The 25325-nt window shown below is 35.9% G+C and overlaps 1 protein-coding gene across 3 annotated transcripts; it reads right to left on the bottom strand.

The window, feature by feature from the left end:
* Positions 1–1307: 1307 nt before the first annotated feature.
* Positions 1308–21293, bottom strand: LOC103030237 (NLR family CARD domain-containing protein 3-like). Of its 3 annotated transcripts, none has more exons than XM_049467245.1 (13): positions 21172–21293; positions 18746–18956; positions 17630–17731; positions 14663–14782; positions 12558–12656; positions 11902–12006; positions 9730–11535; positions 8518–8691; positions 7652–7825; positions 6050–6226; positions 5110–5283; positions 4103–4279; positions 1308–3260 (listed from the first exon to the last, which is right to left on the bottom strand). In XM_049467245.1, exons 2-13 carry the CDS (start codon positions 18793–18795, stop codon positions 3254–3256), a joined length of 3165 nt encoding a protein of 1054 aa, XP_049323202.1. In that variant the 5' UTR covers positions 18796–18956; positions 21172–21293; the 3' UTR covers positions 1308–3253. The 3 variants fall into 3 exon arrangements, with proteins under 3 accessions (XP_049323202.1, XP_049323201.1, XP_049323203.1); XM_049467244.1 differs by having other exon boundaries at positions 18746–18820; XM_049467246.1 differs by lacking the exons at positions 17630–17731; positions 18746–18956; positions 21172–21293 and adding an exon at positions 14919–14997.
* Between the last annotated feature and the right edge of the window lie 4032 nt (positions 21294–25325).

The raw sequence follows: 25325 nt of genomic DNA, 5'->3' as shown, positions 1-25325 counted from the left end.
ATATATATATATATATATATATATATATATACATATATATATACAGTTGCTTGAACATACTAATGTTAATAAAATGCACTTTAAAAGTGTTTTGGTGACACAAAAGTGCATTTAAAAAGTAAAAATAATATGATAAAAAACAGTGCTTGGAATCTACATGAACAACAAGAACCCTCAACAATACAATAACAGCTATAATTAAATGACATTATGGATCCGCCACCATGTTTAACAGATGGCAGTAGACACTGATTGAAGGCATCCTTTGGCAGTAGGTGAAAACTTCAGGATACTGGAATAATTGAGGGATGACACTAATGATGAGACAAGATAATGTTTTTCATTGTTTTCATTGATCCAGCTACTTTTACATTAAGTTAGTTGTGCTTATCTAATTGTTATTGGTTAGATTCTGTTTTTCTTAATGGAAGTTTTATAAAATTCCAGTTTTCTAAAGATGTTTAAGCATTTATTTTCTCTCCAATAAGTGTCTTATATATTTTATAGGGGTGGGAATCGTTTACTATCTCACGATTCGATTCGATTCCGATTTTGGGGGCCACGATTCGATTCAAAATCGATTTTTGATTCAAAACGATTTGAATTATAAAAATTTCTGCTTCTGGCTTATGAATCTTATTGAAAAAAAACCCTCCATAATATACACTGGTCCTGGAGCAAGTAATGTGTTACAAAAACAATAAAAATGTGCAGGAATGTGGGTCCTCAGTGACAGAGGAATCACTGGGATATCACAATGACGTTAATGAACAATAAATAAATAATAAATAACACTGCTTTATTACCAGGCTACTAGCGGTGGTGTGTAGGTGACGCTGCTGGGCTGATGTGATGATAGCAGTGAAGCGCTAAAGTTCAGGAGCAGCTGCTGATTAACTAGTTAATTTTAGGCCGTTGTATTTCTTCAGAAAGGGGGCAGGAGGTGGAGAAATTAATTCATATTGTCCATTCCTTAATTCCTCTGTGATGAGGAGCTGAAATTAGCTCTGATTAGCTTATTGTTATTTTTCCGTTCCGCCTTAAATGCTGCAGCCCGCTGCCACCTGTAGCGTTATTTAAGGTGGAACTGGAAAGTTAGCTAGTTAGCTAGCTAACAGTTACTGAAACTAACTACTAGCGATCTTTTTTATGCTTGTTATGAAGCATTCTGCCATAAAACATTGAAACTACACGTTAATCTAATGTAATATAGTGCTTGTTCTGCCATCTTACCGGTGATTCTCAAACACCTACGCTCTGTGTGTGTCTGGAAGATCTCCGTTTGAAGGGACAAGCCCTATCCCCAGGGTTGCCAGGTCCAACAAAAATACCCAGCCCAAAATCAGTCTAAAACCCGCCCCTCAGAATCGATTTTGGGACATTTTAAATCGATTCTGAATCGTAGTAAATGAGAATCAAGATTCTTATGTGAATCGATTTTTTGGCACACCTCTAATATTTTATATTTATGCAACAGAAATAAAACCATAATAAACCCAACTTTGACATATATAGTTTTTCTTTAGCAGGGTTAATGTTTAAAATCTGAACTAAATAGTTTCTAAGTGTACTAAGTCCTGCTGGAAAATGAAACCTGAAAAATGTTGCAAAAACATTGTGATGGAAACCGTTATAAGTATAACGTTCCTAATAATAATAATATTTCTGTATTATTACAGGCAAACTTTTCTGGAACCCTTTTTCAAAATGTGGCTAAATGTTCTTATAATGTTCTCTGTTAGCTGGAAAAGATTAAAATTGTCAAATTATCCAAGACAACTTCTGTTACCTTAACCACAGGAAAGCATGACAGGAAAACCAGTAAAACAACGAGTAGTTACATATTTGACTCATCACTACATCATAGCGGAGAGAGGCGGAGTCCAGTGCTATAGACACGCCCCCTTTAAGTGAATTATGCAAGCAGGAGTTTATAAGAGAATAGAAGCTGGAAAACCCCAAATCAAATATCTCAGTCACTACTAATATTTGTCATACAAATAAAAAAAACAATGGTCTAAAAAATTTCAGATCTGTGCTTTAAAATCCATGAAATGATCTGATCCATGAGATTTTTGATCCATTACACCACAACTGCAGTATTTGTAGTTATATCACCTGAAAACCATACATTTGGAGCTCTATTCAGCAGGAAACACTTAGTGTATAATCAGGCTACATAAAAAGACATATGACACTGATTAAGGAACACCATGGAGACTTTCTACCATGTTTTACACCATGCTCAATGCACACCGTGATGCTCATTGCTATCTTGCACCCTGTCAACAGTGTAATTTCATGCTGTGCACCTACATTGATTAAACAGCAACAGTGCTTGTGAATATATCTGTGTTGAAGGGTGTGGTGGTCTGGAAGTAAGGTGCTTTCATGCAAACTTCTGGTGTATTGCTATCTTGGCAATGGAAAACACAGGCGTGCCACTGACTAAATACAACCCGGACAACAGTCAACAGTCAGATGTTCATTGCTATCTTGGCAATGCAGGCATGCCACGTGTACACCCCACTCGTTACACACACACAAGGACATGCAACAGTGCACAAACCCAACTTTTACATTAACAATGAACAGAATACAAAATAAAACAACATTGCTGTTCCCGTAATTAACCTGTTTCCTCTGCCAAGAAGTGCAGAAGCGATGCGCTGTTAAAATAGCAATTCACAAAAGTCAGAGCTCACCTGGCTGTTAAAGGGAAAGGCGAATGACGTCTAAAACACATCCTTTTTCTTGCCGTTTGTGTTTTTTGAGCCATGCAAGGTGTACTTTTCCAGTCGTTACGACAGCAAAGATACATTTGCATGAAAAAAAACACTGAAAATTGAACAGCAATTTTCAGCCTCTCAGATAAACATGAACATATTTAAACCATATCTAAAGCCAGGAGTGGGCTAGAAGAATATAAAACCCAGGTATGTTGAGCTGTAAGGCAGTGGAACTGTGATCTCTGGAATAATGGAGCTCCATCCAGTACTTTTGAATATTGGATTTGATTATCCAATGTTTCCTGGACAGTAGAGACAGTTACTCCAACAAAAGCAGCATCAGTTCTTCTTTTACTCTTTAGTAATCCCCTTAAAATCCCCTGATCTCAGATGAATCGATGACGAATGAGCTGATGTCCCAACTCTTTTGTGCATAAAGTGTATCTACAGTGTTTCCCATTGGCAGCTTCTTGTTGGTGATGGTAAGAATACCTTTAATCTCCAGGCAAATCTGCATTAGTCTTCTAAAATCTACATTAGTATGATAAGAGAAAAAAAAAACATAAGGAAAAAGTATTTTAGTTTTATTTTAGTTTTGCAGGAATTATGGTTTAAATTTAATCTTCAGAAGTTCCATTAATAAATACATACAAAGAAATAATCAAATAAAGCCTTAGCAACAATACTTTTTGTTTTATTTTACATGAAATAGCAGTTTGATCCCTCATCAAATTACTAGTATCTATTATCAGTCCAAGGCTCAATCCCATTTCATCCCTTGACCCAACCACTTACCCCTACCCCTCTGTTTTGTGTGTGCACGCCGAGGGGTAGGGGTGCCCTGGAGGCTGGAGGGGTAGATTAGGGGAAGTGTTAGGCCCAAGCAACCAGAGAAACCAAATTTTCGTTATTAACAATTACAATAACAACTAGCCATTACGTGTAGTTTCAATGTTTAATGGTAGTTTTTCATTTCAAAAAATGTTCTAAAAGTACATCTTGCAAGCTAGCTAGTAGCTATATTTTCTAGTTCCACCTTAAATGATGCAGACAGCAGATCATTTAAGAGGGAATGAAAATAATGAATAAAATGAAAGCTAATTTCAGCTTCCCATCACAGAGGAATTAAGGATTGGCCCTTAAAAATGAATTGCTGCAAAAAAAGAGTTTTTAAAGAGATTTAATTCATATATCAATATAAATAAAAAGTTATCTACCTTCAGAACTAAAAAAAAGCTTAGCAAAATGCTTAAAACCACAAATTCATTTCGAGGCTTTGTAAAAAATTAGGAAATGATAGCAGGAACATGGGGCCAACACTGGTAAATGATTAGGACAAAGTTTCCAGATTAATCCGTTAAAAGCCAACTTACTTTAACTTTTCCAGACGGAAGTCTGGATGCTCTTGCAGAGCTCTGAGCTGGTTCTTCCCCAAGGTTCCTGGTTTGTTCCTGGTCAGTTCCAGCTCCCTCAGATGTGGTTCAGGGTTCAGCCTGAGAGCTGAAGCTAGAGCAGCACAGCCTTCATCTGTGATTTCACACTGTGACAAACTACAGGAGTGTGTGTTAGTTAGATAGTTAGACCTGGACACATGGCTCAGTATGAAACATTAAGAGCCCTAGCATACACCCTGCTCAAGGTGCGTTGCGATGTATGTTGCTATCTTACACCCCGCCAACAGTGTATTTTCACGCTTTGCACCCACACCATTAAAATAGTATCAGAGTCTAGGAATAAATCTACACTGATGAGTGTGGTGGTCTGAAAGTGAGGTGTGTTCAGGTACATTTCTAGCATGTTTCTATTTTGGAGGCAGAAAACACAGGTGCGCTACTGACTGATTAAAAACAGTCATATCCAGAAAAGGAGCCAAAGTTCCCATTAGAAGCATGATGTTTTTTGCACCTTTAGGCAAGTCGTTGTGTAGCATAGCCAATAGCCAACATACAAATGGATTATAAGATTAATTATCAATATCATTGTTTTAAAGGTCACAACAGTACATAAATCGAGTAGTTACTCCCATTTCAGTCATTTATATTATGAGAACGTGTTTTATATATTACATATAAATAAGTTAAAAGCTAATCAAAGCTTATTTCAACTCCACATCACAGAGGAGTTAAGGAATGGACAACAATAATTCATTTCTGCAGCATCCCCCCTCTTTCTGAAAACATACGATAAAATACGCCCTAAAGGCAAGTTGTTGTGTAGCATAGCCAATAGCAGACGTACATATTGGTATAAGATTATTTATCATTGTTTTGTCGGTGACAGCAGTGCATAAATCGAGTAGTTACTCCCATTTCAGTCATTTATATTATGAGAACCTGTCTTATATATTACAGATAAATACATACGATAAATACATTTTCACCTTAGCTTCTCCAGCTTGCATTGTGGCTGTTTCAAAATATCAGCGATGACCTTCACTCCAGAGTCTCTGAGTCTGTTGTAGTTCAGACACAGCTCAATCAGGTGAGAAGGGTTTGAATGAAAAGCCAAATACAGAGAAACACAGCCAACCTCTGTGATTCCGCAGTCCGTCAGACTGCAGACAGAAACAAAGACATCGGTCAGGAAAACTTTTTTTGTTTGTTTAGCATTATTAAACATACTAAATATTACACCTCGTTTTTACACTAGTTACAATAGCTCTATGGGCTATACAAAACATCTTCATGAAGTTCTTTGCATAGAATTATTTTTATATAAAGGGATTGGACAAGTTCTATTATTACCATTTTCAGTCCCTTTCAGACTGAAGAGCTTTTAAGAGCTTTGTCACTTTTATGCAAATAAGCTGTTGCTGGCCACACCATGTATATGCAGAGTGCTTACCACAGTGTTTGGAATTAGAATTAGAATTTAACTACTAGAATTATTAGAAAGTACATCTACTACATCTCCCTCCTACTTGTCTGCCATTCTGCTCATTTTGGTTAAGAACCTAAGAAACAGAACACAGCAGGATTAGCTAGTAGACTTTATCTGAGGGAGGGATCTGTGGCAAGTCATGGTGGGTCAGTGGTGAGTGGCTTGTCATGGCCTGGCTTGGTTTGGCATGTTCAGTTTAGTTTGGCATGGCCTGTATTTACTCGTCCTTGGTTTTGTTAGGTTTGGCTTCCTTTGGTATGATCTGACTTGGTCTTGATTTGGTCTAGACTGGCTAACTGCTTAACTTAGCCTTGTGGTTTGGCATGGCCTTATCTGAATTTTCTTAGCATAGTAAATTTTTACTTAGTGAATTTAACTGGTAAATTGCTTTAAGTGCAACTTTGCTTTGTGTTCATGTGCTTTTCAGACAAGATCCGTACCTCAGACTCCTAAGCTTAAAGTGTGGATTCTTCAGTGCATCAGAAAGCATCTTTACTCCGTGATCCTGAAGAGCATTTTTACTCAAATCCAACTCTGTCAAGCTTGAGTTACTGTGGGTCGCCAGGGCTTCTGACAGGACTGCGCAGCTCTTCTGAGTTAGCTCACAGCTATACAGCCTGGGGATTACAGGTTTAAGATAATTAACTGAAATAATTATAGTATAATTAAAATTCTTCAATTCTAAACGTGAGCCTAATTTTGTAAGATTTATGCTTTATTCGTTATTAAAATTAAAGTCTAAATAGCTGACTTTTTATAGTTACAAGGTCTCACGTGTGAATGGGGAGCAAGGCTGTTAAACTGTTTGGGTGCTGTTCTTTCATACTGACCACTGCATATTTAACATGGCAGCTCATGGCAAAGAACTCTCTGATGTGAGAGAGAAACAAAAAGACTTTTATAAATATTATGTCTATTAGATGCCATAATCATACTTATAACATTTTGTAATGAATATATAAAGCGTTATTAATATGACTATACCAATTCATGCATGTATAACACATTATGTTTATGTTTATTCTGCAATATGAATTGCATTCGTCATAATATATCTTAACCTGTGTTTATAAGATATATGTTATATGTCACAATACCAACACCACAATACTTATATGAATATTTAAAGCCATGTTTATAATGTCTTTTGAATGCATCATAATTATTATTATTAGGTCAATTGGTGTCAATTGATTAAAATTAAATCAGATTAATCACAACATTTTTTTGTGATTAACAGCGATCGCACTTGATAATCGCACTTGTTCTTATTAAAGTTCATAGTAAATATTTTAATGTAAATAAAAGAATGAATGTAATACATGTAAAATGCAATTATATTTATATTAGTGGTGTTAATTAAAAAGCTAGTACGTACTTATGTGTTATATGTTTGAGGAAATATAAAGCCAACAAACCAACATTAAGAATGCATGATAATAAATGAACTTTATTGTAATCATTTCAGCTTGGTGATAAAGATTTTTGAATTAGAACTTAATTAATCCTAAATGCATCAAAATACGCACCAATAAACCATGCGAGCACATTGTCTTGCACGAGAGTAAGAAAGTAAATATATTGAGAATATTCTGCGTTCCAGTTTGTATATATGTATATCTGTAGCGCAGTGTGAAGCTGCTTTAACACAAAACGCTGAATATTTGCTACTGCGCTTTTAAACACAGTGTTTTTTAAGGGAAGTACAGCACAGCTGGGGGCAGTGAACACAACACATACCATGCTCTTAGTGTGTACACAGCATGGAGCAGCAGACACAGCAGTATATGTTCTGGCTTATATATCAGATTAAACTGAGCTTTATCAACAGTTTAGAAGCAATCAAAAATAAGTATATTTGATAGTGGGGTCAAATTGAAACCAGAAAAAAATCTGTGCAATGGGCGGGGTTGTTGACAGCCATAATTATGATGTCTTATGAGTATGTTTATAGAGTGTAATAGGCATACAGTACCATTCATAAAAAGTGTTACCATGTAAGTAACGTAGTAATATGAAGAAAAATTCAGTTGAGCACTAACTTGAGTTTCTTCAGTGGACTCTTTGGATTGTACAGAACTCCACAGAGCGGCAGCACCGCAGAATCTCCAATAGGATTAAAGCTCAGGTCCAGCTCTTTCAGATGCTGAGGGTTCGAGTTCAGAGCTGAGGCCAGCAAACGGCAGTCATCTGTTTGGATGTTACATTCAGAAAGGCTGGGAAAACAAATAGAGGGGGAAGTTAATTAAGCTGTAGTTTATATTGATTTATTTCCACATATATGTGTTAATAAATGAAAAAAAAAACAGTTATTTATTGGCTCAACTTAACTCAGTCAAGTTTTCATTTAGATTGGACTCAGTTAAGTTGTAAATATATACAATTTTAAGTTCATTCAACTTAACTCACTCAAGTTATCATTTAGATTGGACTAAGTTAAGTTGTAAATATATAACATTTTAGGTTCATTCAACTTGTAAATATATACAATTTTAAGTTTATTCAACTTAACTTAGTCAAAGCTAGATGACAACTTAAATCATTTAAGTTTATTTATTGAGTTTTGTTCACACAACAATAGTTTTAAGTAAGTATTGAGGACTTTAAAATGTAGTTTATTTAATATATTTAAATAAATATTGGTATTCTCAATATATTTAGCATATTTTTTTATAGAACTGCCAATACGTCTAGTATACAGTACTAAAACTTGGTTCGAAACACATTTTTTCATTGGCTCAACAATTTTTATTTTTTATTTTTCAGGTTGAAGTTCTTTGAACTCATTTTATTGAGTTGTACTGGCCGGTAAGTTCACTCAACTTCATAATATACTGTAAGTTCTGCTGACTAAAACACTAAATCACTTTATAAAGTGCATTCATTCCTAATAACTCAGATATCTTACTCCAGTATCTCCAGTTTACAGTGCAGGTTCTTCAGTCCTTCAGAGAGGTTTTTTATGGTGGACCCGTGCATTTTAGTGCCGCTGAGCTTCAGTTCTCTGAGATTTGATGATTTTGAGCTGAGCGCTGAGGCCAGGGACTGGAAACCTTTAACTGAGAGGTTGCACTGTCGAACCCTGGAAGGTGAATCATACATGAATACACTGCATTACATCACTTATACCATGTTCTAGTCAACAGTCCACAATGCTGAAAAGTCCCCTCCCACTGACCTACATGCTGCACACAGTAACCACATCACAGTTGGCTGGGGTATTGTAATGAGTGTTGGTAATGGGTATTGTAGATGTATAGTCATTTATCTAACTATTCTACATAAAAATCTGGAAAGTATGCCATGCAAGACGTATTCAGCTCCCCTTTATCAATACCTTGCACTGCAATTACAGCCTATTTAAAATTACAACATTGTATAAGACCAATTGGTACTTTTTGCAATGTGGGCAGTGTGCCAAATCCTGCTGGAAAATGAAATCTGCATCTCCATAAAAGTTGTCAGTAGCAGAGGGAAGCTGTAAGATATGAAGTGCTGTAAGATTTTGTGGGAAAACAAAACTGCACTGACTTTAGACTTGATAATAAAACACAGTGGATCAACACCAGCAGATATCAGACATGTCTCTCTAAACCATCACTGATCATCAGTAAATTTTACATTTCGTTTAAAGGAAATCAAGGGAGCAGAGTCTGGAGGAAGAGTGCAGAGACACACAGTCCAAACTGCTCGAGGTCTAGTATGAAGATTCCACCAATCAGTGATGGTTTGGATAAAGAGACATGTATGATATCTGCTGGTGTCGATCCACTGTGTTTTATTATCAAGTCTAAAGTCAGTGCAGTTTTGTTTTCCCACAAAACCTTACAGCACTTCATATATTACAGCTTCCCTCTGCTGGCTTCTAACTGGAGATGCATATTTCATTTTCCAGCAGGACTTGGCACACTGCCCACACTGCCCACACTGCCAAAAAAAGTAAATTGGTCTTATTATATAATATTCTAATTTTCTGAGACACTGATTTTTGGGTTTTCATTGGCTGTAAGCCATAATAATCAACAATAAAAGAAACAATACATCTATATATAATATATGAGTTTCACATTTTGAAAGTAAGTTTTCAATATAAGATACTGCACAGATACTTAATACTTACTCAGCTGTTTTTGAGGCTTCTACAACAGGTAGCATCCTGTAGAGACATTCGTCTGCATTGCTCAGGCTGTATTTCCTCAGGTCAAAGACACTCAGCTCCCTGTCCGAGTTCAGCAACACGAAAACCAAAGCTGACCACTGCGCCGGAGAGAGTTTGGTCTTCGACAGGCGTCCAGAACCAAGCAAGGTCTGGATCTCGTCCTGCAGGGAGGAGTCGTTCAGCTCGTTCAGGCAGTGAAAGAGGTTAATGTACTTCTCTGGAGGAAGGGTCATCCTGAGCCGGATCTTGATGTAATCGATCGTTTTCTCAACGCTTGTGGTGCAACCTGCAGCTACCCGTGGCAGCAGAACTTGTAGGAGAGCAAGGTTGTTTTCCAAGGAGAGGCCAAGAAGGAATCGGAGGAACAGATCGAACTGACCATTTGTGCTTTTTAAGGCTTTGTCCACTGCGCTCTGATGAAGGTCATAGATGGAAAGACATGGAAATGCAGCCGCAATCTTTGTTGGGTTCCACAGGTTGAGCACGGTTTGCTCGCCTTCACTGAAGGATATGTAGACGTACAAAGCTGCAAGATGTTCCTGGATGCTCAAGTGAACGAAGCAGAACACCTTTTCCCTTCTGAGATGCAGTTCAAACTCTTCTCTGAAGATCTGCGTGCAAACTCCTGAGTACACAACGGCATCCTCGACGTCAATGGCGCAATCTCTCAAGTCTTCTTCGTAGAAGATCAGGTTCCCTTTGATCAGCTGTCTGAAGGCGAGATGTCCGAGTTTGAGGATCATCTCTTTGTCGATTTCTTTGTCTTCGCTCGGTGAGTACTTCTCCTTTCGGATGCTTGTTTGGATGATGAGGAAGTGCGTGTACATTTGGGTCAGGGTTTTGGGAATCGCAGCGTCTTCGGTTTCTCTCAACATCCTCTCCAGAACAGTGGCTGAAATCCAGCAGAAGACTGGGATGTGACACATGATGTACAAGCTCCGAGACGATTTCAAGTGTGCAATGGTTTTCTTGGCCAGACTTTGGTCTCTGATCCTTTTCTGGAAGTATTCCACTTTCTGAGGGTCATTGAAGCCCCGGATCTCTGTGACTTGACTTACAAATTCAACTGGAATCTGACTGGATGCTGCTGGTCTGGAGGTAATCCAGATTTTGGCTTTGGGAAGCAGATTACCCTTGATTAGGTTTGACAGAAGCATGTCCACTGTGGTCCTATCAGTCACATCGTTTATGATCTTGTCGTTTTTGAAATCCATAACTGATCGACATTCATCCAGGCCATCAAAGATAAATACAATATCGTGTTCAGCGATGTCGATAAACGGCATCTTTTCCAGTTGAGGAATAAAACGATGAACAAGACCTTCCAGACTGAAGCTCTGGTCGTTTATCAGGTTCAGTTCTCTGAAAGGAAGTGGAAATATAAAGCGCACTTCCTGATTTGCTTTCCCCTCAGCCCAGTCCACGATGAACTTCTGCACAGAGACGGTTTTTCCAATGCCAGCCACTCCCTTGGTCAGCACGGTTCTGATCAGCTTGTCTTGCTCAGGTAAGGGTTTGAAGATGTCGTTGCATTTGATCGATTTGTCCCCCATCAACTGCTGCGTTCTGGCAGCCATCTCAATCTGCCTCACCTCATGTTCAGTATTCACCTCTCCGCTGTCGCCCTCGGTAATGTACAGATCCGTGTAGATATCGTCGAGAAGAGTCGATTGTCCGCTATTTGGTAGTTGGTCAGATAAGCGCTGGAAGCGATCTTTCAGACTGGATTTATATTTCTTATATGATTCATCTTCACACAACAATAACCTGAAAAAAAGTTTATTTTATTTGTTCAATCATTTGTATTTGTATCAATGACAACATACACAATAAACTTTCTATTTAAACCTTTGTATCTACAAAATAATAACTTTTACAGCCAAAGGAAAAAGGTTCAAACCCCAAATCCTTTTTTTTTTGCACACCCCATAGAGGTCGTTTCATTCTTGACGGATGCACTATGTTTTTGCATGGGAGATCATTCAGCACTTATTACTGTATTTTTTTTTAATATAAGTAATAGTAAAATAAACTCAGCTTGGCCAGTTTACCTATTGATTAGATTTAGTTTAATGGTTTAGCTGGTCTAGAAGCTTTTTACTGATTTCTGTTGTGAAATAGTCAGAAGCTTACTTTAGAAAGTCTCTAGTACTGAGACTGATACTCCGTTCCACAGCGCCTCCAGTTTTGACTATATTTGGTGACTTGGTTTTCCCCACGAGTTTCAGCTCAGCCATCCTGAAAAAGATATGAAACCAAAGTTGGTATATTGGTAAAATTCTATAAATATAATATAAAATGATACTGAAGATCAGATAAAAAAAATAATCTAGATTAATTATAGGTTATCTGTTTCTTTTTGCAATATATGAAAAATAATTTAAATGAAAGAATTTTAAATTGTACATTTATTAAATCTAAAATGAATATAAGCATAACAGTATATCTGTCTCCCACATTCCCCCCATTTATCTGTCATATTAGATATTCTTTTTGCATTATGCTGCTACAGTGGTGCTTCAAAGTTTGTAAAGCCTTTAGAATTTTCTATATTTCTGCATGAATTTGACCTAAAACATTATTAGATTTTCATTTTCATCATTAGAAATCCAAAAAGTAGATAAAGAGAACTCAAAAAAGGAAAACACTTCATTCCAGCATGAGAACATTATCCCATCTGTGAAGCGTGGTGGTGGTAGTATCATGATTTGGGCTTGTTTTGCCAGGATGATGTTTTAGGTCTTATTTAGGCAGAAGTGTTTTTATAGTCTGGGGAATAAAACTGTTACTCTTGTCCAGATGGTTTGGGGTTGGTAGGAAAGGAGATTGGTGGCTCTATTGATTTATCACTCTTCAAAGACACGCAGCTGGAAGCTGATGGGACTGATCTGTAGGAACAGATACATAAAGATGGAACCATTGCTGACACAGATCTGCAAATACACACAAACAGCTGATCTAGTCCCTGTAGAGAAGTATTGATAAAAAAAGAATAGAACAGCAGGTAAACATGAATGTAGACAGTAAAATCTCAGTGATAAAATTACAGTAAACTGCCTGGGAGTATCGACATAGGCTCAATTCTTAATTTCGCACTACTACCAGCATGCTCTGCAGCGACAATTATTCTTTGTTATATGAATTTCTTTGAATAAATAGAATTAAGTTGTGGTGCTTCCACTGGTGGAGCATAATTCACCTTCTTGGTGTTGGGTTGGAAGTTGGATAAGGGACTCTACTGAACTCTAGGGGGAGTCCTTTTTTTATAGTTTTGGAAAAGTAAGAGGGTTTAAGTTAACAAATGCTTAAAATTAACCAAAGTTAACAAAAGTATGAATATACAAAAGGAAATTAATTAAATTAAAATGAACACTGAAATTCTGTTAACTCTGATGAGTGTTAGGAAAAGGGTAATGAGGTGGAAAAAGTACTGAAAAATTGTAATTAAGCAAAAGCACCTTTACTTTGCTAAAATTCTAATAAATTCTGCTAAAAATCTACTTGAGGAAAAGTAAAAAGTACTGAATTTAAAATTTACTTTGAGTAAAGGTTACATAGTTACTTTTATTTATTTGATGTAAAAAAGTATAAATCATAAATTAAATAATTATTTAATTAAATAATTTGGACCTTTCAGGCAGTATTTGTTCAGACCACCCCATAAAACATTTTCAAGAACAAGTGGTAAAGGTTTCTATGATCCATTTTTTTTCTGTACTATTAAAAAGTTAAAAAGTTAAGGTCATATAGGTATATATAGACTATAAACCGTTTTTTTTTAACTTGCCATTGATATGCTTTAACTGATATTTACATGTTTTTATAACATTTAAGCAGATTGTTTAATGTTCCCAATAAAAACTTAAGGAATTATCATGAAAAACATGAAAACATACAAAAAAAACTGTTGGTCGGCGCATGCACAGTCCCGTAAAGAAGCACATATCGATGGGTAGCATATCTCGACAGAACACTGGTTCCCCCAAGCACAGCTGATTCACACAGCGTCTCTCCCGCCAACCGTAATAAACACTGCATGGAGAAGTTCAGCTGCGCTGCCATGGAGAACAAAACTCAACTTTTTTTTTAATTCAAACAATTAGTTTTTTACCCAGCATTTTATTTTTTACTCAGTAACGGGGAGTTTTCCAATGTAGTGAAGTAAATGACTTCAAAATGAACGTGAGTAAAAGTGAAAATACCTCATTTAAAAACTACTTTACAAACTAAATTACAAATTACTTATAGAATCTACTCAATTACAGTAATGTGAGTAAATGTAATTAGTTACTTTCCACCTCTGGAATTATCTATAAAATATTAACTCTAGTTGTAGAGTTTTTTTTACACTGTAGTGAGTGAGACCACATGTTATCTAACACAGTGTTCAATTCAACTCTGTTCACACTATATTTACTAAAACTATGCTTTTTATGATAAAACTACTTTTGCTAAAAGTGTCTTAGGGGCCTATATTCCTGCAATAAAACTGCAGAGCTCAAACCTGAATTTTAACTCAACAATAAACAGAATAAAGAATAAAATAACATGCTGCTGGTGTATCTTCACAGTGTGAACATGCAGATCAGTATCTGTCTGTAAAAGCGCCGCGCTGTTAAGATACAAACGCGCCAAAGTCAGAGCTCACCCGCCTCTTAAAGAGAATGATTAGCAGGTGACTCACTGATTGGTTTATTTTACCTTATGTCCAAAATTAACAACACCCATGATTAATTAAGATAATTAGTTCATGCCTTTTGCACGTTTCGAGCTGCGCAAAGCGTTTTTTTGCCCTCACGATACCAAAGACACACAGACACGCCCTAAATCCAGCTGCATGATCTGGAATTGACCAGAGCGATATAGATCACTAAAATCGGGCCCGAAATCTGACCTGGATTCAGAAGGTAAAGGTTTATCTTTAATGGTGATTGGAGGATCCATAGATTGATGACTCTTGATGGAGACGTGGCTGGATGGTAAAGGGACTGGTCTGTTCTGATGGACTGCAGGTCTGTAGGAACATGGGGAACAGATGTTATTAATGTCTAATAAACGTGTTTATGTGGTCTCTGACACTGTATGACTTAATGATATCAATAAACATGAATAAAATAATCATGATGCATGGCTGGAACTTTTCCTCTTACTCTTCTCCAGAAGATAACGGTTTGTCCTTAAATGAGAGCGGAAAATCCATAGACTGACGACTCTTTAAAGACACACAGCTGAACTAATTAAAATTAAAAAGAAAAATGGCGTCTCGTTATTTGAGTGGTCCATTATAGATGCCCCATAGATGCTGAACTAACATTTAACTAATGTCTATTAAATGTAACTTAACCCTCGATTAAATAAAACTGATTCTCCAGAACCAAACTCTACCCTAATTATAAGCCTAACCTCAACCATCAACCTAAAACCTTAACCTAAACCTTACCCTAAACTAAGCCTTAAATCTAAACCTAACATGTAAATCTAACCCTAAATGTAAACCTAACCTCAACATGAATTCACCCAAGAACCTTCCCCTCACCTTAAACTAAACCTACACCTTAACCTAAACATAAAATCTAACATAAATCTTAAACCTAAACCCTAAACTAAACCTAAACCTAAACCTTAACCATAAACCTAACCTTAATCTATATTTTAAATCTAACCCTAAACCTAACCTTAACCTTAAATCTAAAACAAAACCTTAACCTAAACCTTAAATCTAACACTTAACCTAACCATAACCTTAAATCTAAAACAAAACCTTAACCTTACATTTAAATCTAATCCTAAACCTAACCTAAACGTTAAATCTAACCCTAAAGGAAATCTGAATCTTAAATCTGAATCTAATCTTAACCTTAAATTTAAATCTAACGCTAAACCTAAAACAAAACTTAAATCTAACCCTAAACCAAACCTTAACCTTAAATCTAAAACTAACCTTAACTTTAAATCTAACCCTAAACCTAACCATAACCTTAAATCTAAAACTAACCTAAACCTTAAATCTAACCCTAAAGGAAATCTGAATCTTAAATCTAAAAAAAAAAAAACTTAACCATAACCTTAAATCTAACCCTCAACCAAACCTTAACCTTAAATCTAAAACTAACCTTAACTTTAAATCTAACTCTAAACTTAACCATAACCTTAAATGTAAAACAAAACCTTAATCTTAAATTTAAATCTAACCCTTAACATAAAATGTTTAACCTTAAACCTTAACCTAACCTTAATCGCAAACCAAACCCTACACCTACCCCTAACCTAAACCTTAAAACTAAACCTAAATATAAATATAAACTCAACCCTAAGCTTAAATGTTAAGATTAGAGTTTGGGTTAGAGCTGGATGTTGGGTTTCATTCACTAGAGTATAATTTATTTTTTCCCCTCACTTCAATTGCATTTAATAGACGTGTGGTTAAATGTTAGTTGAATGTTTACATATTGTTTTCCCATGTGGGGAATTGAAGGGTCACGGTCTCGTTGGTGTTCATGAATGTAGATTTATAATCTGACCTACATTTAAACTACAGGGACAGTCCCCTGAGGAAGAGAGAGGTTAACAGCTTTTCTGACATTTTAATGTCAGGCTTGTGCAAGTTTCATTGTTAATGTGTTTTATAAACAAATTCTTTTTTAAATAATTTATCTTCATTGCAGAAATTGATTTCTTTTTTTTTGTGTAACACTTTACCACTGTGAAAGAGACAGATGCTGTACAAATAAAACTGCCTTGCCTAGTAAACAACTCATTAACAGTCATTAATATAACCTGAGTAAATACAAAAAGAAGTTTTTAAATAATCATTTGATTTATTATAGGAAAAAAACTGAAAGATTCTATGAATCTATTATTGAATTATTAACTCTGATCTTAACTGAGGCTTTAGTGAGATCCTGCAGTTCTTTAAATGTAGTTCTGGGTTCTTTTTTATGGACCTCCTGGATGAGTTCTTCATGCCCTTTTGGAGTAATTTTGTTCGGTCGGCCGGTCACTCCTGGGAAGGTTCACCAGTGTTCCATGTTTTTTTTTTATTAGTGAATAATAGTGAATCACTGTGGTTCTCTGGGGTCTCAAAGCTTTTGAAATGACTTTATAACCTTTTTCAGACTGATAGATGATCAATGACTTTGTTTTCTTATCTGTTTTTGAATTTCTTTAGATTATGTGTTATTTTTTCGAGATCTTTTATCTGTGTTTATCGGGGTTGTCAGACAGGTTCTATTTAGGTGATTTCTTTTTTAACATAGGGACAGGTTTGTTTTGATAGCTTTTTTCCATCAATAAATAAAATAATAATTATTATTTATATATATATATATATATATATATATATATATATATATATATATATATATATATATATATATATATATATATACACATACATTTATTTATTCATCTAATGGTATCTGTGGTGTAAATATATTAAGACATTTTTTTCCATTTCTGGAGAAAATTCAGTAAACAATAATAATAATAATTCTAAAAGGGTTGAATTGTAATAGAGAAGTCTAGAATCGACTAAGAAATTTGATCTGACGTGTGTGAGTGTCTTGTACAATAGTTTCTAATGTTTAGAGTGAATAAAGGTGCAGTTATAATAAACTAGTCTAGTGTTGTAGCTGAGATATACAGTTTATTTATGACAGGGGGAGATTTTTAGTCTATAGCAGTTATTTATTCATATTTTATATTTTTTAATTTGCAACACAGTTATGACCTTATAAATGCAGTAAGTGTTAATTGATTCAGTAAAACTCATACTAATATTAGAATAAATAGAAATACTATTCATAAAAGGTGACTCTGTATATCTGCTTTACATATCTATGCTATATTAGCACAGACTTACCTGAAAATGGATGGGTTTTTCCCCTGAAATATGATTGGCCGGTTCATTGAGCTGTTACTGCGCATCGATGCACAGCTCGGTACAGGAGAGCCAGGTTCTTCCCTGCAGAAATTTACATAAAAATGCAAAACAGCAGTGAAGTAAATCTATTAAGACTAAGCTTTCAATTATAGATACTAAAATATAAGTAAAGAATCAGTTTTAGATTCTTTATTCTTTAATTAAATTAAAAAAATATATATATTAGTCTCTTAATAAAAAAATGTATTAATTACAATAGTACTGTATGTGATTTATTTATGATTATTATCAGAATCCTTTTTTTTTTTTGTTAGTTTTTTTTTTCCAATTTCTAAAACACAATTTTGGAGACTAGGCCGGTTCACATAACCTCACATATCCTGCAAAAAAAGGCACTTTAACTAAAACCACATATCGCATTATTTAAATAAAACCTATACACACCAAATATATTTAACCCTTTCAGACTCTGCATCCATTACAATGGACATCATGTATTGTCTTTATTGTTAACACTATTTAAAAGCTGTTGTCCATCAGAGTAGAGCATGAATCAGCCAATGAACAAGTTTATAAACCAATGAAACAGTAACTTGACCCCGCCCACTGCACTGGAAAAATAGTAGATTAGTACTACAGCCATTAAGGCAAAGTAACAGCTAATATTTACTAATTTAATGTGATTTAGAACACTTTTTATGAAATGAAAAGGTCAATATGAAATATAAAATATTACACACATGCTATTCATATACATATACATGTAAATATACATATAAATATATCCTCCCCATGCAATGGAAATAAAAAAAAACTGCAGTATGGAGTGCGGAGGGTGAGTGTAAGTGTTATGGTTAAGCTGATCGAGCAGATGATTAATGATCTGTTTGATGATTTAAATTAATAAACATTTGTTTTGGTTACCTGTGCACAAGTCTCTGTGCACAAGAGATTTTAGTGCCTTAATAAATGTTAACATGGGGTTTTGGGGTGAGGAATAAAAAAGTATTTTTTTCATGATTATGAAGCGTAATAAGCATAATAGATTATTCAAGCTATATATTTTTTAAAAATATTTAATACAAATTAAATTACCTGTGTCCTGTGGATGCATCTTCATCCTGAAGGGTGTGTGAATCTTCCATCGTCTCATCCGTCTCACATACTTTTCTTCAATAAAACACACACCGGGTTTTATTCAGTCAGGAAGGAAAGGTGTGAGGTTTCATCAGGGCTTAATTATCTACGATTCACACTGCCAGTAAACTGGTTCGGCCTTTGACTCATCTCAAGAATCCTGTGATCACTCAGAATACAGAGAATCAGAGGTTTTGGCGGACGCAGGGACGGGGTGAGGGGCACAGCCACTTTCCTTCATGCTTTGTAAAACTGTGGATGAAAAACTTAATAAAGTTCCCCCTAGATTGACTAAATCCAGTAGCATAGTGCTCCCCCTGGCTCCCCTTTTTATGGGGAAAAGGATTAATTCTAAATTAGTGCTCTTATATTTTTAAATAGTTTAGGGCAGGGGTATTTGATTAGAATTCAGTTCGGTCCAGTTAGAGCTTTTTTGGAGCGGCCCACGAGGTATTTTAGAAATAGAATGAAAGTTGGCCCGCTGTTAAGCAGGTTTTTATAATGTGAGATTCAAAGTTTGAACGCTAGGTGTCAGAAACGGGCCAAAGAGTCTAAAAGCAGAGAGAGTGCACATTTATAGCACAGAAAAACGGGCCAAAGAGTCTAAAAGCGGAGAGAGTGCGCATTTCTAGCGCAGAAAAACGGGCCAAAGAGTCTAAAAGCGGAGAGAGTGCGCATTTATAGCACAGAAAAACGGGCCAAAGAGTCTAAAAGCAGAGAGAGTGCGCATTTCTAGTGCAGAAAAACAGAACAAAAGAGTCTAAAAGCGGAGAGAGTGCGCATTTCTAGCACAGAAAAACGGGCCAAAGAGTCTAAAAGCGGAGAGAGTGCGCATTTATAGCACAGAAAAACGGGCCAAAGAGTCTAAAAGCAGAGAGAGTGCGCATTTCTAGTGCAGAAAAACGGAACAAAAGAGTCTAAAAGCGGAGAGAGTGCGCATTTCTAGCACAGAAAAACGGGCCAAAGAGTCTAAAAGCAGAGAGGGTGCGCATTTCTAACGCAGAAAAACAGGCCAAAAAATCTAAAAGCGGAGAGAGTGCGCATTTCTAACGGAGAAAAACGGGGCAAAAGAGTCTAAAAGCGGAGAGGGTGCGCATTTCTAACGCAGAAAAACGGGCCAAAGAGTCTAAAAGCGGAGAGGGTGCGCATTTCTAGCGCAGAAAAACGGACCAAAGAGTCTAAAAGCGGAGAGAGTGCGCATTTCTAGCACAGAAAAACGGGCCAAAGAGTCTAAAAGCGGAGAGGGTGCGCATTTCTAGTGCAGAAAACGGGCCAAAGAGTCTAAAAGCGGAGAGAGTGCGCATTTCTAGCACAGAAAAACGGGCCAAAGAGTCTAAAAGCGGAGAGGGTGCGCATTTCTAGTGCAGAAAACGGGCCAAAGAGTCTAAAAGCGGAGAGGGTGCGCATTTCTAGCGCAGAAAAACGGGCCAAAGAGTCTAAAAGCGGAGAGAGTGCGCATTTCTAGCACAGAAAAACGGGCCAAAGAGTCTAAAAGCGGAGAGGGTGCGCATTTCTAACGCAGAAAAACGGGCCAAAGAGTCTAAAAGTTGCCGTAATTAAGGAGTTTAATATTAAGAGACATCATAAAAATATAAAATCAATTGGAAAAATCTTAGTTTACACAACACTGTCAAAGATAAAGAGAGTAAGTCAAGTAAAATGGTGTGTAAATGAAATAATCAGGAAAAAGTATTATTTAAAGTGGTATATTTCATTATTTGTTTTATTACGGAGTCTGTGGCCCGTGACTTCAAATATATTTCTTCCTCCTTTACACCAAAAATGCCAGGGCCGATTTTTTGCCCCAGTCAAGCCCTGTCCCCCCCTCTGTGTAAAACCATGCAAACATATATTTTGATTTATTGTGTGGTTTTAGTTTAAGCAGACTGTGTTTGTCTGTTGTTGCGACTTGAAGATAAAGATCAGAACATATTTAATGAGTAATTTATGCAGAAATCCAAGTATAATCCCAAAGTCCCCAAAAAGGGTCACATACTTTATCTTGCAACTGTAGATTATAAATGAAATTTAAGATTACTGGTGAAGATTAAGATCTCTATCAGAGATCTTAATCAGAGGTGCTCCATTTCCTGATCCCCGGTGTGCAAACAGAAAAGCATTGAAACAAAAAGTTTGATCAACTGAGTGGGAGCCTGGATATTAATAAGCGAAGTTAAGCACCTGTAACATACAGTATCACTCATAACAGGACGATAAATCCCTTTAAAAGCCACTTTAAAAAAAGCTACTACTCATGACACTGATCTGTTTCCAGCAGCAGCACAGAGCAGAGAGACAGTACAGAGTGCAGAATGACTCAGCAGAAGGAAATTCACTGAAAATACCAACGATTAGTTTCACAAGTCACAAAAAATATCACCCACTTTTACTGCTGCAGCACACGGACGCCTCTGAACCTGCCTTTCAGCTCTTTTGTTTGAGCTTTCGGCTGCATTGCTGTCAGATTGTGGACAAAAGCCCTAGTTTCATTTCTCCTGTGACTCCTCCCCTTCATCATATGATCAAAGAGGAGGAGGAGGAAGAGGAGGAAGAGGGTTTAGTTCTTTTTTTTCTGCTCACCTGTGGGTTTAGCGCACCATCTACCAGCTCACTCATTTCCAAGAGAGCTAAATATAGACAGTGATATGAAAAAGTTTGGGCACTTCTGATCATTTTCATGATTTTATGATTTTAGTACCACTTTAAAATAAGACTACCTTTATAAAGGGTTTATAAATGGTTTACAACTAGTTTATTAATGGTTACTAATTAGGTTGTAAATGCTTTAAAAATCATTAATAATCAGTTATGTGGCTGTGGGTTCACTATTTGGCAAACAACAGGTCTACGTACATTTCTACGTATGTGTTATAACTGATAATTAATGATTTTTAAGGCATTTACAACCTAATTAGTAACCATTCATAAACTAAACCATTTATAAACCCTTTATAAAGGTAGTCTTATTTTAAAGTGGTACCGATTTTCCTTTATAAATCATTGGTTGTTCAGATCAGTAATTTCAGTTAAATATATCGTATAACAGATGAACACAGTGATATTTGAGAAGTGAAATGAAGTTTATAGGATTTACAGAAAGTGTGAAATAATTATTTAAACTAAATTATATTAAGCTGAAAAAATTGTGCAAATGACAGCCTCTAAACTCTTCTTATAGCTTCTAATGAGAGTCTGTTTTTGAAGCTTCTGGTTGAAGGTATTTTGGTTAATTCTTCTTTACAAAACATCAAAACTTCTCCAGTTCAGTCAGGTTTGATGCAGGTTTCTGATCATGAACAGATTTAAGCTTTAAATCACACCACAGATTTTCAATAATATTCAGGTCTGAGGACTGAGATGATCTGAGATGATAAATCACTTTTTTCACTGTTATCCAGTAGCTAAAAGTAGCTCCACACCTTCTTGCTAGAATTCGGAGAGCCCTGACATTTAAAACCAGGCATTAATAAGTTAAAAAAGTGCACAAAAAGCTTATTAAAAACACTGTTTACATCCTACACTCTAAAAAACAGAGGTACGATACGAGTACTTTTTTGTACTCAAAGGTACATTCTTTGTAATTGTACCCTCAAAGGTACAATACTGGTCTTTACAGGGTCAGATTTGTTCCCTCTGAAGTACAAAGCAACATCTAACAGCAATAAGTACAGATTTGTACCATTTAACCTGCAGCCAAAAGGTACAATCTGCATTCTAATAAACTATATATATTTTAATTGCACATTTTTCATTTGGAAGTTTTTGAGCCATATTTAGTTGATGATAATGTTTATAATCTTTATAATCTTTACTGGCACAAAAAACATGGGTACAAAAAAGGACTTTCACTGAAAGGTACTTTTTTGTACCTCAATATAAGGTACAGCCCCAGCGACAAGCTTTGTACTCTTTTAGGAACAAATCTGTACTTACTTTTCTTAGTGTGTATAACACTAGCTTCAGCTCTGTGCGTCGCCATCACTGAACTGAAAATAACTATAATAATAGCCACTTTGAGCTGGATATCGGTGTAAAAAGTGATTTATCAGGGTAAATTATGCCCCGTGTCACCCAGTCTGAAGGGTGTTTGGACAAACTGTTAAAGTTCTCCTTTAATGTAGCTAAATGAATGATTTACTAGCAGAGAGCGTCCACAAACATTTGGACATATAGTGTAAGTGTAAATGTGAACAGCAGGGGGAGCCGTCAGATAAGACATATCCAGCACACTTCTCCTAATAAACAGATTAACATACAGTATATTTAAATATATATATATATATATTATAAAATATAATCTGTTTCACCATGTTAGCGTTCTGTTTTAGAACTTTACATCACTTGCATTGTGTGCCATGACTTTTGTCATGTCCTGTGGAAGCTAATAAATGCTACACTTAGCTGTGGGATGTGTGTGTGTTTTTTTTTGTTGGGGGGGGGGTGGCATAAAGTTATACAAAAGCAGTGTGTAAGACTGGTGGAGGAGAACATGATGCCAAGATGCATAAAAACTGTGATTAAAAACCAACCAGGGATATTCCACCAAATATTGATTTCTGAACTCTTAAAACTTTATGAATATGAACTTGTTTTTTTTTTTTTTTGCATTATTTGAGGTCTGAAAGCTCTGCATCTATTTTTTTATTTCAGCCATTTCTCATTTTTTATAAATAAATGCTCTAAATGACTAAAATATATTTATTTGTAATTTGGGAGAAATGTTGTCTGTAGTTTATAGAATAAAACAACAATGTTCATTTTACTCAAACATAAACCTATAAATAGCAAAATCAGAGAAACTGATTCAGAAACTGAAGTGGTCTCGTTACTGATTACAAATTAATCAAATTCATTAATGATTTAAAGTTGACAGCCCTAGATTTTTCTCTATCCAGGACTTTTTCATCATTTAATCAAGAGTTTTCTTTCTGTTTCAGTTGTGAAGCTCAAGGCCAAAGTTATAAATCATGACATTTTTGATGTGACGTCAACTCGAAGTGTAGATAAGCCTGATTCAAAGAGCATCAGGCAATTACATCTAACTCAATTCTGACAAAATCCTTCAGCCCATCGTTTCCTATAAAGCTGTAAAGTCTGTCTTCCTATGAAGTCCATCCGCATGATTTATTTTGGTCTTTCTGAAGCAGAGCATGTTTATTGATGCACGTTGACTTCCACTGAAACGTCAAAGAGCCTCCTGTTTTCAACTTAACTCAATTTAACAGGAGACATCAGGAGACACGTAGCAGAATGTGACCAAATTCAGAGACTTAAATAAAAATACAAATTAGGTAATAAAATAATAAAAATATGTTCAGTTAATCTCTCTGAATTAAATTATTAAATCAAATTTAAGTCACTTCCTTGTTTAGCACTCCTGGCTGGCCTGCATTTTTAATGCTTATATCTTACTGATCTTAATGGACTGTAAGTACGGTTTTAATAGATTGTGTAAAATGTCGATAAATGTATATAAAAACAAAAATGCAATGATTTGCAAATCTCATAGACCCATATTTTAGATTTACAGGATTTACAGTAAAGTGTAAAGTGTTCAGCATTGCAAATGTACAGGATGTACAGTAAAATGTCAATAAAGTCCCAGGGTATAGAGTTCTCTTTCCTCCGGGTCCACTGGGAGGAGTTAAAGAGTCTGATGGCTCTCGGGACAAAGGACCTCCTGAGTCTGTCTGTAGAAAAGCTCTGTGACAGAAACTAGCCACTGAAACTGCTCCTTTGATTCATAGAGATAATATGCAATGTGCGGTGTACTCCTCTTAGTACATTTTGGAAGAAACACACCTCAAAAAGGCTAAAAAAAAGTAACTGATAATAATTGTGGACATAAAGTCTTTTGTAACATAAAACTTTAGAAATGCCATCATCTACAGAACATAATAATTTCAACACATTCAGAGAATCTAGAGAAATCCCTGCGTGTAAACGGAGAAAACTAACAGTCAGTATTGAATGCTGGTGACCGAGAGAAAGAAAAAGAGATAGAGAGAGAGAGAGAGAGAGAGAGAGAGAGAGAGAGAGAGAGAAAGAGAGAGAGGTCTTTCAGCAGCTGTGCTCTGTGAGGAATTCTCTTTGAGCCACAAGTGGAAAATTTTCATCAGTGAGTAAAAAGCAAATCCACTCATTTACTGCAGCCACAGCTGGATCCCAACCACCCCACCACATTCCCTCCACTCCCTGAACCCGCCACAGCTCCTCACATACAAATACTCTACAAATACTCTACAAATACTTTACAGATAATCTACAGATAATCTACAAATACTTTACAGATACTCTACAAATACCACCCACCACATTCCCTCAGAGTCCACTCCCTGAACAGCTCCTCAAATACAAATACTCTACAAATACTCTACAAATACTCTACAAATACCCTACAGATACTCTACAAATACCACCCACCACATTCCCTCAGAGTCCACTCCCTGAACAGCTCCTCACATACAAATACTCTACAAATACTCTACAAATACTCTACAAATACTCTACAGATACTCTACAAATACTCTACAATTAC

This window comes from Astyanax mexicanus, chromosome 18, assembly GCF_023375975.1.
Source record: "Astyanax mexicanus isolate ESR-SI-001 chromosome 18, AstMex3_surface, whole genome shotgun sequence".
NCBI lineage: Eukaryota > Metazoa > Chordata > Actinopteri > Characiformes > Acestrorhamphidae > Astyanax > Astyanax mexicanus.
This window is presented reverse-complemented; position numbering and strand designations above follow the sequence as displayed.